At 41.3% G+C, this 14496-nt stretch overlaps 1 protein-coding gene across 13 annotated transcripts in view; it reads right to left on the bottom strand.

The window, feature by feature from the left end:
• Positions 1–14496, bottom strand: part of ANKS1A (ankyrin repeat and sterile alpha motif domain containing 1A) — a 200967-nt gene that overhangs the window by 92867 nt on the left and 93604 nt on the right. For all 13 annotated transcript variants that reach the window (XM_024248716.3, XM_054558727.2, XM_054558730.2 and 10 more), the window contains 6 exons: positions 14078–14153; positions 13691–13792; positions 13479–13580; positions 11618–11814; positions 7575–7667; positions 2645–2765 (listed from right to left, as the gene is read on the bottom strand). In XM_024248716.3, coding sequence (XP_024104484.2) covers positions 2645–2765; positions 7575–7667; positions 11618–11814; positions 13479–13580; positions 13691–13792; positions 14078–14153 — 691 coding nt within the window. The remainder of the gene's footprint in view (positions 1–2644; positions 2766–7574; positions 7668–11617; positions 11815–13478; positions 13581–13690; positions 13793–14077; positions 14154–14496) is intronic.

The following is a 14496-nucleotide window of genomic DNA, read 5'->3' as shown; positions in this document are numbered from 1 at the left end:
GAAATCAATAAGCTGATTCTAAATGGGAAAGACAATGGAACTAGAATATCTAAAACAATTCTGAAAAAAGTAACAAAGTTGCAAAGACAATTCAATAGTGAAAGGAAGGTCTTTTTCAACAAATTGTGCAGAAACAATTGGATAGCCATTTGTAAAACAAGGAAACTTGATCCATACCTCACACCATATATAAAAACCATATATAAAAATTAACTCACAATTGATCATAGACTTAAATGTAAGACCTAAAGCTATAAAATTTTTAGCAAAAAAAACATAGAAAAGATTGGTGGCCAGGCACGGTGGCTCACGCCTGTAATCCCAGCACTTTGGGAGGCCAAGGCGGGTGGATCACGAGGTCAAGAGATCGAGACCATCCTGGCCAACATGGTGAAACCCCAGCTCTACTAAAAATACAAAAATTAGCTGGGCGTGGTGGCACGTGCCTGTAATCTCAGCTACTTGGGAGGCTGAGGCAGGAGAATTGCTTGAACCCAGGAAGTGGAGGTTGCAGTGAACCAAGATTGGGCCACTGCACTCCAGCCTGGTGACAGGGCAAGACTCCATCTTAAAAAAAAAAAAAAAAAAAAAAGATTGGTGACCTTATCCATTTTTTAAAAAAAGGATAAATTGAACTTTATTGAAATTAAGAATCACTTCTCTTCAAAAGACACTGTTAAGGCAACAAAAAGACAAGTCACAGATTGGGAGAAAATCACATATCTAATGAAGAATTTGTATGTAAAATATATAAAGAATTCACAACTCAATAATAAGAAAACAATCTAATTTTTTTCAATGAGCAAAAATTTGAATAGACATTTAATTAGATATTAAGGATGGTAACTAATCCATTAATCAATGCTCAACATCATTAGATATTAGGAAAATGCAAATTAAATCCATAATGAACTAACATTGCGTATCTACCAGAATGGCTAAAATTTTTAAAACCTGACAATATTAAGTGCTAGGGATGATATATATAGCAAGTAGATGTATATCACTCTCATACACTTCTGATGGAAACGCAAAATGGTATAATCACTCTGGAAAATAGTTTGGCAGTTTCTTATAAAGTTAAACATATTATATATTTCATATAAAGTTAAACATCTATTGCTGGGATATCCAGCAATCCCATTCATAGGTACATATCTAAGTGAAATGAAAACTTCTGTTCACATAAAAATCTGCAAGTGAATGTTTATAGTGATTTTATTTGTAATTGCCAAAAACTGTAAATGACCCAAATATCCCTCAGCTAGAGAAGGGATAAACTGGGGTATATCCATACAATGGCATAGTAGCAATGAAAAGGAACAAATTATTGATATATGCAATGACATGGATAAATTTCAAATGTATTAGTGAAGTGAAAGGGGCCAGGCTCAAAAGGCCACAGATTGTATGATTCCATTTATATGACATTCTTGAAAAGGCAAAACTATTGGGACAGACATCAGAGCAGTGGTTGTGAGAAATAAGGGAAGGGAGAGGGGTTGACTACAAAAGAACATGGAAAAATTTGGGGGATGAAACTGTTCTATATTTTTATTGTGATGGCAGTTATACAACTCCATCTGTCAAAATTCACAGAACTACACACCAAAAAGGATAAATTTTACTGTATCTAAATTATAACTTTTTTAACAAGCTCCAAATGGAAACCATAAAATACAAAACAAAACAAAACAAAACACTATGAAAATGACCACAAAGTCTGCATGCAAGAGAAAACCTTTTAAACAGGACCATTAAAAATAAAGTCTACAATGTCATACACATATGCACACATTCTCTTTGCCGCCCTCTACCCACTGACAGATCTCAGCAAAGGGCATTTCAAAGGAAACCATCTCATCCTCTGTTCTTACCTGAACCATGGAATGTCTTAGGGTTGAAAGAAGGTACGCATACCCCATGAAGGCCCTAATACCTGCAAGCTGTAGAGAGCTGGGAAAGGTCACAAGAGTTCCTTCAAACTGCAGTGGGAACTGCATTGCCCCTTATCATTCTTCCTTAGAACAGGGGTTGACACAAATTCTCCAGCAGTGCACACTCACCTCTGTCGTGACTGGACTTATATCGATGGGCTGGATCTCAGTACTGCAGCACTCACTCCCTTACAGAGGAAACTGAATTTTGCAGAGGCAATGAAAGTAGGCCAAGGCGACAGAGCACTCTAGTTACAGGGTGGCAGCCAATCACGGGCCCCTCCCCAGGAGTGTCTCACTCTGAGGTCAGGACTCAAAAGCAGAGTCTGTGCCGTCAGCCTGAACCCAAAGGGACTGACTTGTCGAGCTTGTTTTTCCACAGCATTAACTTGAGGGTTTATGATTTGAGACCCCAAATCAATCTCTGCCGTGGGGCTGGTGGTCTCTCCTCCCACAGTTAGCACCTAGTCTGACCTAACCTTTTCTTTGCTTCACATACTGAAGGTGGCAGCCAACTCCATCCTAGAGCATATAGGTCAGGTATTGGAAATGAAAAGCCATAATGTACCAACCATCCCAGACCGTCATGAAACCCAACCACCACAACCCAAGGAATATCAGTTACGACATCTTCCCCTTCCACTCAGGATCACATACTTTAAAAATCCCTTTGGAGTTGGTTCTGCCAGGAGTTGTGGGGAACGTACCTTTTGTTTTTCCATCCACCAACACCACTTTCTTTGTCTCTGCTGTTAACAACAGTTCATAAGGGTGTTCGTCTTCTTCCCGGGCTGCACTCCCATGAATCCTAGGTCTCATGGACAGAACCTAAGGGAGAGAAACATCCAGTGTATCTTGTGCATGTGGCTAATACCAAGACAGGCAGTGTGGAACAAATTCGAGATTATTGGCTCTTTTTTCATCAAAGAAGAAGAAAGGTGGAAAAGAGAAGGTGAATAATTCAAGTGTCACATAGAATCACAACTGCATTTCTGGATATATACCCATATCTCTAATCTGAATGGCCTTTGATTAGAATACACCCCTTTCTGAGGATCACTTGAGCCCAGAAGTTTGAGGCTGCAGTGAACCAGGATTGTGCCACAGAACTCCAGCCTGGGTGACAGAACAAGATCCTGTCTCTAAGGAAAAACAAAAACAAAAAAACAAAAAACTCCCCTTTCTTTGATTTTAGTCTTCAAAAAATGCTAAATAAAATCCAGGATCCTTCCTTTCTTGCATCTCCCATGCCTACAGTGTTCTGCATGATCTCTTTTCCGAGGCTAATACTTGCCAAGCAGCTTTTAGCCATGCTCCATCGTGAAGGCAGACCTCTTTCTCCATGTTTCTTTTCTAATATGCACATATACTATCCAAAGACTGGAATCCTTCCCACCTCCTCAAGAGGAAACCAAAATGACTTCCAACTGACCCTCAACACTTCACGTTTACTAGAAACAAACTTGTCTGTAAGTCCATCTCTATTTTTGTGAGCCTTTCTTCAGAGGTCCTGAGGGTTATAGGGAAGGATATCCCCAAAATTGGATTTCTATAACCTTTATGATAATATAATTTTAAATTACTTCCACCCATCTCTGCTCTGAAGAGTCAAGTGGCTAGAAAGTTTGAATTTCAGTGTGGAGGGGGAAAAGCAGCTGTCTACTGAGAAATTCCTAATCCAGGCAGTCAAGTGTCTCTGATGAAATAACAGAACCAGAGCTGGCTCCTACACCTGGCAACTGTAAGGCTTTGACCAGCTGAGGGCCTGATGGCCACAGCTTGTCTTGGTACCAGAGTAGCCACGCTTTCCCTTGAATCAAGCTGTAGACACCACAATTAGTGCTACAGCCACTCTGTGAGAGAGAATGGATGTCCTTGCTTTAGAGGATAATTCTGGCCCAGTTGTCCTAAGAATCCAATCTATTTCACAGGCAAAATAAGAAGAAAAATAAGAATAAGCTAGTATTAAGACAAATCCTACTTATTAGAACAGCAAACCAAGGCTCAAGATCTCTTCTTGATCAGTTTGGCTAGGACAAGTAATGTATTACAAACAAGGGGGTGGGAGTTGGGGGGAATTCCCAATTCCATCTAACAAATAATGCTACCCTAAAAACGTGATTCCTTGGCAAACACAGAGAGTTCCTTCCATACTGACATGTCCCTCAGCCCACTGGAAATGCGTCAGGTTTGTGGTTCATCGGGTTTTTGCTTCTCAAGGCATAGCTCACTGTGTTATGTGCCTAATGAGACAACAAGGACTCTAGTAGCCTCAGACTAAATGAGAAACTGCAGCTCCTGTTTGTTAACAAGGCTGCCACTCTAAAGGCAAAAGGACAGTTTCCTTCCAAAATTCTGCTAAGCACAGCAGGAACCTCCACTTACAGCAAGCTACCTGGAAGCTAAAAGCTATTTCATTACAATGAGCCATTTACTCATATTACTTATTCCCTGCCTCTTCATAGGAACACAATTAAGGGAACAAAGAGGGACCATTAAGCAGTTCACACTGTGTCAACGTAATACCACAGGCATCACAGGCAGGAATTTGTGTTCTGCAGGTTTACGCACCTACAGCTATCACTTACACAGAGCCCTGGAAATCTGATTCAGTGAGTGTTCTGCACACAGGAAGAGCTCTCATATAGCCTCAGGCATGCTTCCTTCAAAGGTAGGTAATTGACAGCCTGGATGCCCAGCCTATAATATCCTTTATTCTCATGCAGCAGAGGGCTGATGACTTCCATGTGGAAAATCAAGCCCACTGGACCTGCTTTCACTCTGTGCCTAGTTCTTGTGCAGGACAAATAGAGGCAGAGAACCATCAAATGCCAGAGCTGGAAGGGATCCTAACCATCACAGTAACAGCCAGAGAGCACCCGGTTCTGCTCTCTCATTCGTAGATGACAAACCTGGTTCCCAGAGAGGTCTGGGGACTTCTCCAAGGTTCTACAGAAAGCTCACAACAGAGCCATGGGCATAAAAGTCAATTCCCTTGATTCTGGACCAGTTTGGCCTCATTTTCTTCTGGCTTTCGTTTTTTTCTTCATCCAATTGCTCATACCCAGACAACAAGTAGAGTGATCATTTCTTCTTGGTGCTGGCTCCTACCAGCTATGGGATTAAAAATCCTCACAATAAAGCAATAAACTGCTTTTCTTTGAGCCTTCCTAGCTCCCACTCCAGAAGCCCTGTGTCATAGTCAATACGGCAATAACTGATTTTCAACAGAAAGGATTCTGCTCTTTGCTAAATTACTCCTTAATCTTTTTTTATTTTTCCTTTACTCCAGGGCTGGCAATAAATCAAAGCCATATATATATATGTGTATATATATATGTATATATGTATATGTGTGTGTGTGTGTGTGTGTGTGTGTGTGTGTGTATATACATATATATATATATAGTTTTTTTTTTTCCGGCTATGTGGAAAGCAACATTTCTGCGGCAGAGAAAAGCTATGAGCAGTCACCACCTAACAGTGACCAATGGAATGTCCAGTTGGGATGTGGGAGCTTTCTGGGAAGAGATACTCCAGCAGCTGCAACTTCCATGAATACTTAGCACATTTGAGCACAGAGAAGACTACAGCCAGTCCTGATGCAGCTGGCAGCCCCTTCTGTGGGCAAAAACATCTACATAGCATGTGTATGTGTGTGAGTATATGTGTCTAATGTTTTTAAGCCAGTTTCATGATCAGGTCATTAACCTGACAAGCACTCCTAGAGCTAGGTATACTCTGGTTTCCCCTAAAGGCTTCTATGAGTCATCTGACAATGACCAGGCTTAGGAATAGGAATACAAATATTGGGGCAGACAACTTGCCAAAGACAAATGCCTAAGTTTGATGAAGTCAGTGTCTCCTGAGATATGATAGGGTCTAGGGTATTAAAGCTTTAACAGTATAAGGAAAGACAGTGAAAGACAACAAAGTCCAAAAAATATACATAATAGTACACTTTGAAGACCATTCAGACTACAAACTACAGCATATGAACAAAATCTGCCTGGATCATATGCAGGCCTATCACCTCTATATTCAGGTACCTATAATCGCCAGTAAATTAGCAAATTCAGTGTTTCACCATCTTCCAAATACTGACTATGCTGGTCCAACTGATCCAGAATTCCAGGCTATTCAGAAGCAAGTTTTAGAAAATGTATCTCAAACTCTCCCATCTAGGAGAGTAATATGAAGATTTCCCCCTTCTCTCTCCCAGCCACCACTTCTTGACACTGTTTTATTGCCACATTGTATGCTTTAGAAAACCTTGGGAGAACAGAAAGTTCTGGGTATAATCCAGTGTTTCTTTAAGAGCCTTGCCCAAGCATTATGAATTTTAACTCAAGTCCTTGTTAAAGAGGGGCAGAAGGCATTTACAGAGAACCAGCCCCAACTGAATATGCTTATTATTAGGCTTCTCCTTGTTTAAAAAAAAAAAAAAAAAAAAAAAAAAAGGAGGGGGGTAATGAGACAAACTTCTATTTATATAAAAATATGGAAGGATTTACTGCGTGCACTTGGATCTACTGGAAATGTGTTATTATCCAGAGGTGGTAATAACAGGTTGCAAATCTAGAAACCCTTAGATGAGACATTATAATAAGCATTTTGTAATTAAAGGAAAGAATTAAGGACAGAATTTGTACCTAGCATAGAAATCTTCCCCTATCTCTAACACTGACTTTTACATTTTTAAAAGAGCTTCCTTGTATTTATACATTTTGTTAAACTAAAGCCATCCTTCTGGTTCCATGTGTTTATACTGAATAAAAGAACATGCCATGGTCTGTGGCAATACTGTAAAAAATCATTAACTCTAACTTCTAGGGATAAAGTGATAAGAGTAATTAACTGTTTTATATTAGCTGATTTTTAAATTAGAGAATAGGGCATTGAATGAGCTACAAAATGACTAATAAAATTATGTAATATTTTCAATAAATATTCCATAGATATATTCTCCTAATGGCAGGGAGTGTTAGCAGAGCGTTTTGAAGATGAAAGATTAAGGAAAACACAATTTTTTCACACTTCTAAGTGACTGAGTTATTTGCCTCAAGATAACATTTCCTTTTCAAAAGGGTAGACTATTCTTTTCAAATAAACTTCTTTGATCTTCCAGCCCTAGCCATCCCACATAATTCCTATGTCTTTCCTAATTGAGTCTTCATAGCTCAATTCATGTTTGTCCTGGTGTAGAGTCTTCATGTGAAATGAACAGGAAAAAATACAAAAACAGGAATAAGATGTTTGGGGCAGAAGCACTAAAGCTTGCTAATGAGGCACGGTCTAGGGAACAGTGATTAAAGGGAGGCTCTACATCTTGTATCAAAAGACAAGAGGCTTAAAAGCAAAAAGCGAGACTGTTCAGCTTATTGGAGCCAGGAAAAAATGTACATTTTACTTTCCATGTGGTATGGCAGATCAATACCGGGCCTGTCTGTGAGAACTATATTAAAATTCTTTGTGAGTTTGAAAGGTCTTATTCCAGATTACTAGTACACATAATACAAATTTATAATCCAAAGAGCTGATGAGAAGATGAGAAAGCAAAGTCTTTTAAAGCACACATTGATGCACTTTTCAACAAACTCAAATTTCAGCAATGGGAATAAACCCACAACCCTCTACCTCAGAAGCTGTCAAGGGAAAATACTTCTTATCTATGCGGTCTTCTTCCTCTTCATCGGGCGGTGGCTTTGCTGGAGGCGGTGGACGTTCCCTCTGCAGAAGAGAAAAAAATAAATATTTTGCTATCTCTTTTTTCAAGTATCTAATTTTTTGGTTTGCCCTCATCTTAGCCCTTAGAAATGAAAAAGAATAATGTACGGAACTCCCCTGAGAGACTAAAGTCAAGGGTTAGTCTCTGAACAGATGGGAACTCTGTGCATACATACACAATTCAATTAGCATGCTCTACGGTTTTTGATGTCTGTAGCAGAAATCATAAACACCTCTTTCATATCCTAGACCACAGTGAGAAATGCCAGTACTGAGAACACATAACTGCCTTGTTAGAAAATTTCCTTCATAATACTGATACATAAAACTTTGCCTTAGGAAAATCAGTGGTTCACTTTTCAGTCTACTCTAGAAAGAGGAAACACTGGATCAAAAGAAATCAACCTGTGAAATTTGTTCTAACAAATCAAAGTTACTGAGGAAGTAATGAGGAAAGTAATCAAGGACAAAAATGTTAATTTCTGTTGAGACGTTAACGCTCTGATACTGGTCTAATTCCATTTATTAGCAAAAAGCTCAAACTGTTCTCTTATCCTTGGTTGCCTCCTTCAACAATAAGTATTATATGAAACTCTATTTCATCTAAACCCATTTGAAAAGAAATTTTTTTTGAGGCAGAGTCTCACTCTGTCACCCAGGCTGGAGTGCAGTGGCGCGATCTCAGCTCACTTCAAGCTCCGCCTCCCAGGTTCATGCCATTCTTCTGCCTCAGCCTCCCGAGTAGCTGGGACTACAGGCACCCTCCACCACGCCTGGCTAATTTTTTGTATTTTTAGTAGAGACAGGGTTTCACCATGTTACCCAGGATGGTCTGGATCTCCTGACCTCGTGATCCACCCGCCTTGGCCTCCCAAAGTGCTGGGATTACAGGCGTGAGCCACCGCGCCCAGCCCATCTAAAACCATTTTTAAAAGGAAAAGAAGCTTTTTAAGGGCCATATAGTGAATATTTTAGGCTGTGCAGTCAATTCTGCCATTATAATGCAAAAGTAGCCACAGATGATATGTAAATGAATGAGTGTGGCTATGCTCCAATAAAACTTTATTTACAAAAACAGATGCTTGTGGACTGTCGTTTGCCAACCCCTGCTCTAGAATAAGAAAGTCACTGAAGAGGTGACACAGCATAAGTTAGATCATGGGTAAACAATTTCAGGAATACACAGGTTGATCCTGATGAAGGAAAACTGAAAGCTGAAGAGATATTTGCCATTGTACCTGCAGGGCCTTTAGCACTGTTTATATTCCAAAGCCCTGGTCATGCTTGAGAATCAGTGTTCCTACTAAAGGCAGCGGGGGACCCAAAACAAGAGCTGTCCTGCAGGCTCATTCCCTGGCTTGTAGGTTCGTTCACTGTGTTGTTAAAACAGCAGTATTTCAGAAAGTCAAAGCAGAGAACACTGAATTATGCGAGAGCCCAAGCAAAATCTGCATGGAAAGATGTTTCTCATGTTTTAGGAGCTACTCGCATTAGCATTTTGGCATTCATAATCTCTCTCTTAAAACAGGCTTCACTGCTCAGTATTCTGTCTTGATAAGTTGGTCATTCCCACAGACCCTGGAACCAGATGGATGCCCAATGGCAACAACTTCAAAACAAGCCTGTATGTTCAAGCCAAACAAAGCTATTTATATCAGATGTCCCACTAGGTCCCACTTTCCCCACCCTTCTTTGCTCCAGAAGTGCAGGAACCTGGTCCCAGTGCCACCTTGTAAGGAAGGGAACAGCAAAAAGAGCAGGCCTGTATCCATCACCAGTTAACCAACCTTGGGACACCAAGTAACTGAGGGAAAAAAAAAAAACAAAAAGGAAACACAACAACAAAAAGAACTCATCCTAGAAGCCTTCCTAAGGCCAAAAAAGCCTAGAAAGAACAATATGGAAGCTTTTTGTGTAAGAAACAATCACCAGGGACACTGGAAGGAAAGAGAAATACCTGTGTCTCTTTTTCTCTAAGGTGAAAACTTCGGAGCAGGGCTTAGAAGTATGGCAGTGATTTACACATACCATCCATTGTGTTTACCAAGAGGTAAACAGGCCTTTTGCCACAGTTAATTACCAAGGGCCAGGAAGACAGCACAGCCACAACATACGCAAGTAAAAATGGCAAAGCATCCACCCGTTTCTGCTTAGGACCACAGGAGGGAGAGGAGGCAACAAGGAGAGCAGGAGGGAACAAAGAGACCTATGTAAATCAATCACAGGAAATCATTCTCAGCTTTCTTCAGTAACCCTGAGCAACTTCTTGCAAAGACTGCAGCGCCCCCTAATGGGCATCACCTATAAGTACCAATTAAAACACCACCTTCCTCCAAACCTGGATTTGCTTAATTCCGTTGTTCCTAAAAGCAAAATAAGTGAAAAAACTAGCTGTCTATAGAAGTGCTAAACTGGTGGTGCTCAGCACATGCACTTGCTTTCACTGCTTGCAAGGAGTTTTGTCACAGTCCTTGATAACACCCACTCTGTTGGACTACCACTAGACTGCAGGCCTTTCCAAGATCCATACTAAAATGGTGTTTCAGGGCATAACAAGGCACAGCAAAGAGCCTAACAAAAAAGAACACTCTAAGAATCATAAGGCCATTCCCAGGGCATACCTGCAAGAAACAAGAGTTACCTGCAGCCAAAGGATCATCAAAATGGTCACAAGCCAGATTCAGACCAAAAGGGAAGGCCAGCCCCTCCAACAGGAAGAAATAACATAGGCCTGAAAATATGTCTCCAGATTGGGTTAGCACTAGGATCTCATTAGAGCAATGGTCAGTTTAGCTAATGGGCAGTGCTCAAAACCTCAAATTGTTATGCCTGGCAGTGGAGGAAGGAGGGTCAGTGGGACCAGTGATGCAGGCCTACACTCCCAACATAACCCTAGGGGAGAAGCCAGGGGTAAGTTATCTTGAGAAGAATGTACAAGGCTAGAAGTAAAAGCAGGTACAGACTGTCTGACCTGCGATGGTACAATGTTTCAACCTTATCATCGTGGGAAAGCAATAAGCATTCAGTAGAAACTGTCCTTCCAGTACTCACAAAACCATTCTGTTTTTCACTTTTGGTGCAGTATTCAATAAATTACATAAGCTATTCAACACTTTATTATAAAACAGCCTTTGTGTTAGATGATTTTGCCCAATTGTAGGCTCATGTAAGTATTCTGAGCACATTTAACCTAGGCTAGGCTAAGCTATGGTGTTTGGTGGGTTAGGTGTATTGCCTGCATTTTTGACTTATGAGATTTTCAACTTACGATGGCTTTACCGGGATATAATCCCACTGTAAGTCAAGGAGCATCTGTACTAGAGAAAGAAACAGAAAGACGGGAAAGTGGACCTTGAGAAGGAAAAATTCAGAGTTGTTCTCCTCCTATTATCTCAATGGCTGGAGGCATTATAATTAGATAAAATAGGAATGCCACATACTAACAAATACAATGTTAAGCCCTGCTACAACCCTGTTGAATCCAGAACCTGCCCAAATCCAAATGGAGAATCCTTTCAGAGCAAGTGGATGGTGAGCATACACTCAGGACAGATAGGAACTCATTTCAGTGAGCTTTTTTCACTGTATGTTTCTGCTTTTCAGAGAGAAAACAGACAACGCACAGCAAAAATTCCAAAGACAGAAGCAACACTAAGGCTAAATAGAAATAAGATGTTTAATTTGCTCTAAGGCCAATGAAGTCACGTAAAGATGCAAGCTGCTTATACTGAAACTAGAAAAAATGAAACTCTACCTCAGTGTGATCTGTGGAGTTTTAGTACACTCAGCAAGAGAGACCCAGCAGAGTCCCATGAAGAAGAGAACCAGTGGGCTCCAGGCCTCAGAAACATGAGCTGGCACCAGGGATCACACTTCCCTTCCCCGTGCCCCATCACCTCACGGGCCAGCCAGCCAACACAGCCCCCAGGAGGTGTAAGCCTTGGGTCACATACAGGCCTCACTCCAGCAGGTTTCACTCCTGCTGCCTCAGCCTCCTTGTTCGTGGAGTCTCGGTCAGATGATCGCCCGCTGGCCATGCTGTCCAACGAATGGCAGGAGATGGCATTATACAGAGCTTCGTAGGGACCCTCTTCTTCAGCATTTGCATCAAAATCGATAATCAGTTCAGTCACTGCTTTCTCCACGTCACCTGAGAGGAGGATGGAGGGCAAGAGTCACTAAAGGGGAGCAGAATCTCAGGTTCCAACCACTGCAGCAACCCAAAGCCTCTTTAGTCACCCGCACTCACAAACACTAACCCAGAGCAAGAAAATGATTACTTTGTTCCATGGACAAGAATATATATAGTTTCAGCTATTCTTTATACCCTGAGATCTAAACAGATTTTTCTTTAATTCGATATGAAAAACCATTGACATCTATAAGGGATACCTCCCAAGACCTTTATAAAGTCCCAAAATACCTCAATACCATAATGACATAAACTTAACCCATAAGATATAGCAAGGTGTAACTGAAAAACTTAAGTTACCCTTTACATTCTTTAATAAGAGCCTCCACATGCTCAAGCAAAATAGAGGACGGCAAAGGCTTTCTGAGCTGGAGGCCCATGCAGCTGTTAGCTTGGCCTGTTAGATAACTATCAGCCTCGGAGCACCTGCAATCCAAATGTGTGACTCTACAAAGTTACCAACTGTTAGAGCCCAGGCAACTCTGGGTCACCTGTAAATAATCAAAACCATAAATGTAAAATCCTTGAAGAGGTTAGTGAACTACTAATCCCATTACTAGCAGATTATGAGGTCAAGAAAAAAAAGTGCATGTGGGAGGAAGACAAGGGCTCCACAGTACAGAGAGCTGGGCACTCTTCAGCCCTTATCTCACTGCACTCCTCTGGGAAATCCCTTTCCCTTTTTCATTTTTAGCTTTATTCTGTTTTTCTAGCTTTCTTTATTGTGATCTATATTTGGGGAAAGGTGTCAATCTTTATTCTATCTTTGTATTCGTCATACCAAGGACCCAAAAGGCTGCTAAATGCATCTGAAAAGGTGGATGATGACTACCGATAGTTAGGCTGGACTCCCTAAGCTCCCATCCAGACCACATTTGTTGTTCATATGATATATTATCAAAATTTGCCATGTACCCACCTACCAATCAGATGATACTCATTAAATATTGGCCGGGCACAGTGGCTCACACCTGTAATCCCAGAACTTTGGGAAGCTGAGGCGGGCAAATCACGAGGTCAGGAGTTCGAGACCAGCCTAGCCAACAGGGTGAAACCCTGTCTCTACTAAAAATACAAAAAAAAATTAGCTGGGCGTAGTGGGAGGTGCCTGTAATCCCAGGTACTCGGGAGGCTGAGGCAGGAGAATCGCTTGAACCGGGTGGCAGAGGTTGCAGTGAGCCGAGATCGCGCCACTGCACTCCAGCCTGGGCGACAGAGTGAGAGTCCATCTCAAAAAAAAAAAAAAAAAATTTATTACTCGTCAACTATGTACAAGGCACTAGATTGTGATTGTGTGTTAGAAAAAGAAGGTTTCACTGAGATTTGAATTCATCTTGAGATGATCTTCTCTACTACACATCCCAGAATAGATCTCACAGAGCCAACTGGAAAAGTGGACGCTAAAATAAAGTAGGAAAGAAAAGGGCCACAGTCAAAAGTATAAACTATGTCCAATAAAACTTCACATAGTAGTTGGCAAAAAATGAACTGAATACAAACTTACCAAGTACTCAAAACCCCCCAAAATTATTATTTAAATTAAGATTTTTCCATTCTGTCCACGAATGTTCAACTCTTTCCAAGCTGAGCACCCCTTTACTGATAGGGGAGAGTTACCTTACCCTGAGACTTCTGTGATATGGAGTCCATACTGGAGATGAGAGGTGGCTGGGGTGGGGGGGTTTTATCTACTTCTTTTGTACTTCTTTTTCCAGTCATGTGATCTACATGGAAAGATCAAAAAAATAAAAATAAAAAGTGCTGCACCAAATACAAATGCCTTGTTTCAATTCGTGTGTCCCCTGGTCAACCAGGCAGGGAGAAAGGATGATACCTTCAATTAATGCTGCTATTTGCTGGCTCTTTTGAGAAGGCAGTTCCCGAACAGTGTCTAGGGCAGTCAGTCCATGGTTATCTTTTATGTTGACGTCAATTCCTAGAAAGGCACACCAGGTGGACCAGGGGAGTGAGCATTTTCAAGCCAGCCTCCAAAAGCGTCAAATTTTAGGACATTTAAGGCTGTCAGCAGCATGGCCAACACTTTTCATCCAGAGCCATTTAATCCAGCTATTCAAGAACAGTTTACACACTTGTAATCAACCAGTGGAGATACACATACATTGAGTTCAAACACAGCCAGCAAAAATCCCCCTAGGGGACTAGGGAGAAATAATCCCAACCCTGGCATGCTGTGTAGACAAGAGCGCTGCCGACCTCTCACCTGCAGCCAGCAGGATTTGCACCACATCGGTCTTGCCAAACAAAGCAGCCTCATGCAAAGCACTGCCCATCTCCGTCTGGAAAGCAAACGAGAGCGCAGAGCGGGATGTCATCAGAACAGTTTGGTGCGGCTTCACGTGACAAAGAGGACACAGACAAGAAGGTACACAAAATAAAACAAACTACACAAAGCCCTCTGTCATTATCTTTCCAGCTTTTCTTGTGTGGATTCCAAAACCACGATCGTGGCCCATAAACCAAGGCCATTCTGTGCCACCAGCAGGCCATGTGTGAATAACTGAACAGTTACTCTTAGAGCCATCTACTGGTGAAATGCCTCAGAACTCTACCTTCCTGCGTGGAAGGAGTAATGAGAAGAAAAGTACAAGAGAAACACCCTCACTTCAAATGTGGTTTGGT

This window comes from Pongo abelii, chromosome 5 (genome assembly GCF_028885655.2).
Source record: "Pongo abelii isolate AG06213 chromosome 5, NHGRI_mPonAbe1-v2.0_pri, whole genome shotgun sequence".
In the NCBI taxonomy this organism is placed as follows: domain Eukaryota; kingdom Metazoa; phylum Chordata; class Mammalia; order Primates; family Hominidae; genus Pongo; species Pongo abelii.
This window is presented reverse-complemented; position numbering and strand designations above follow the sequence as displayed.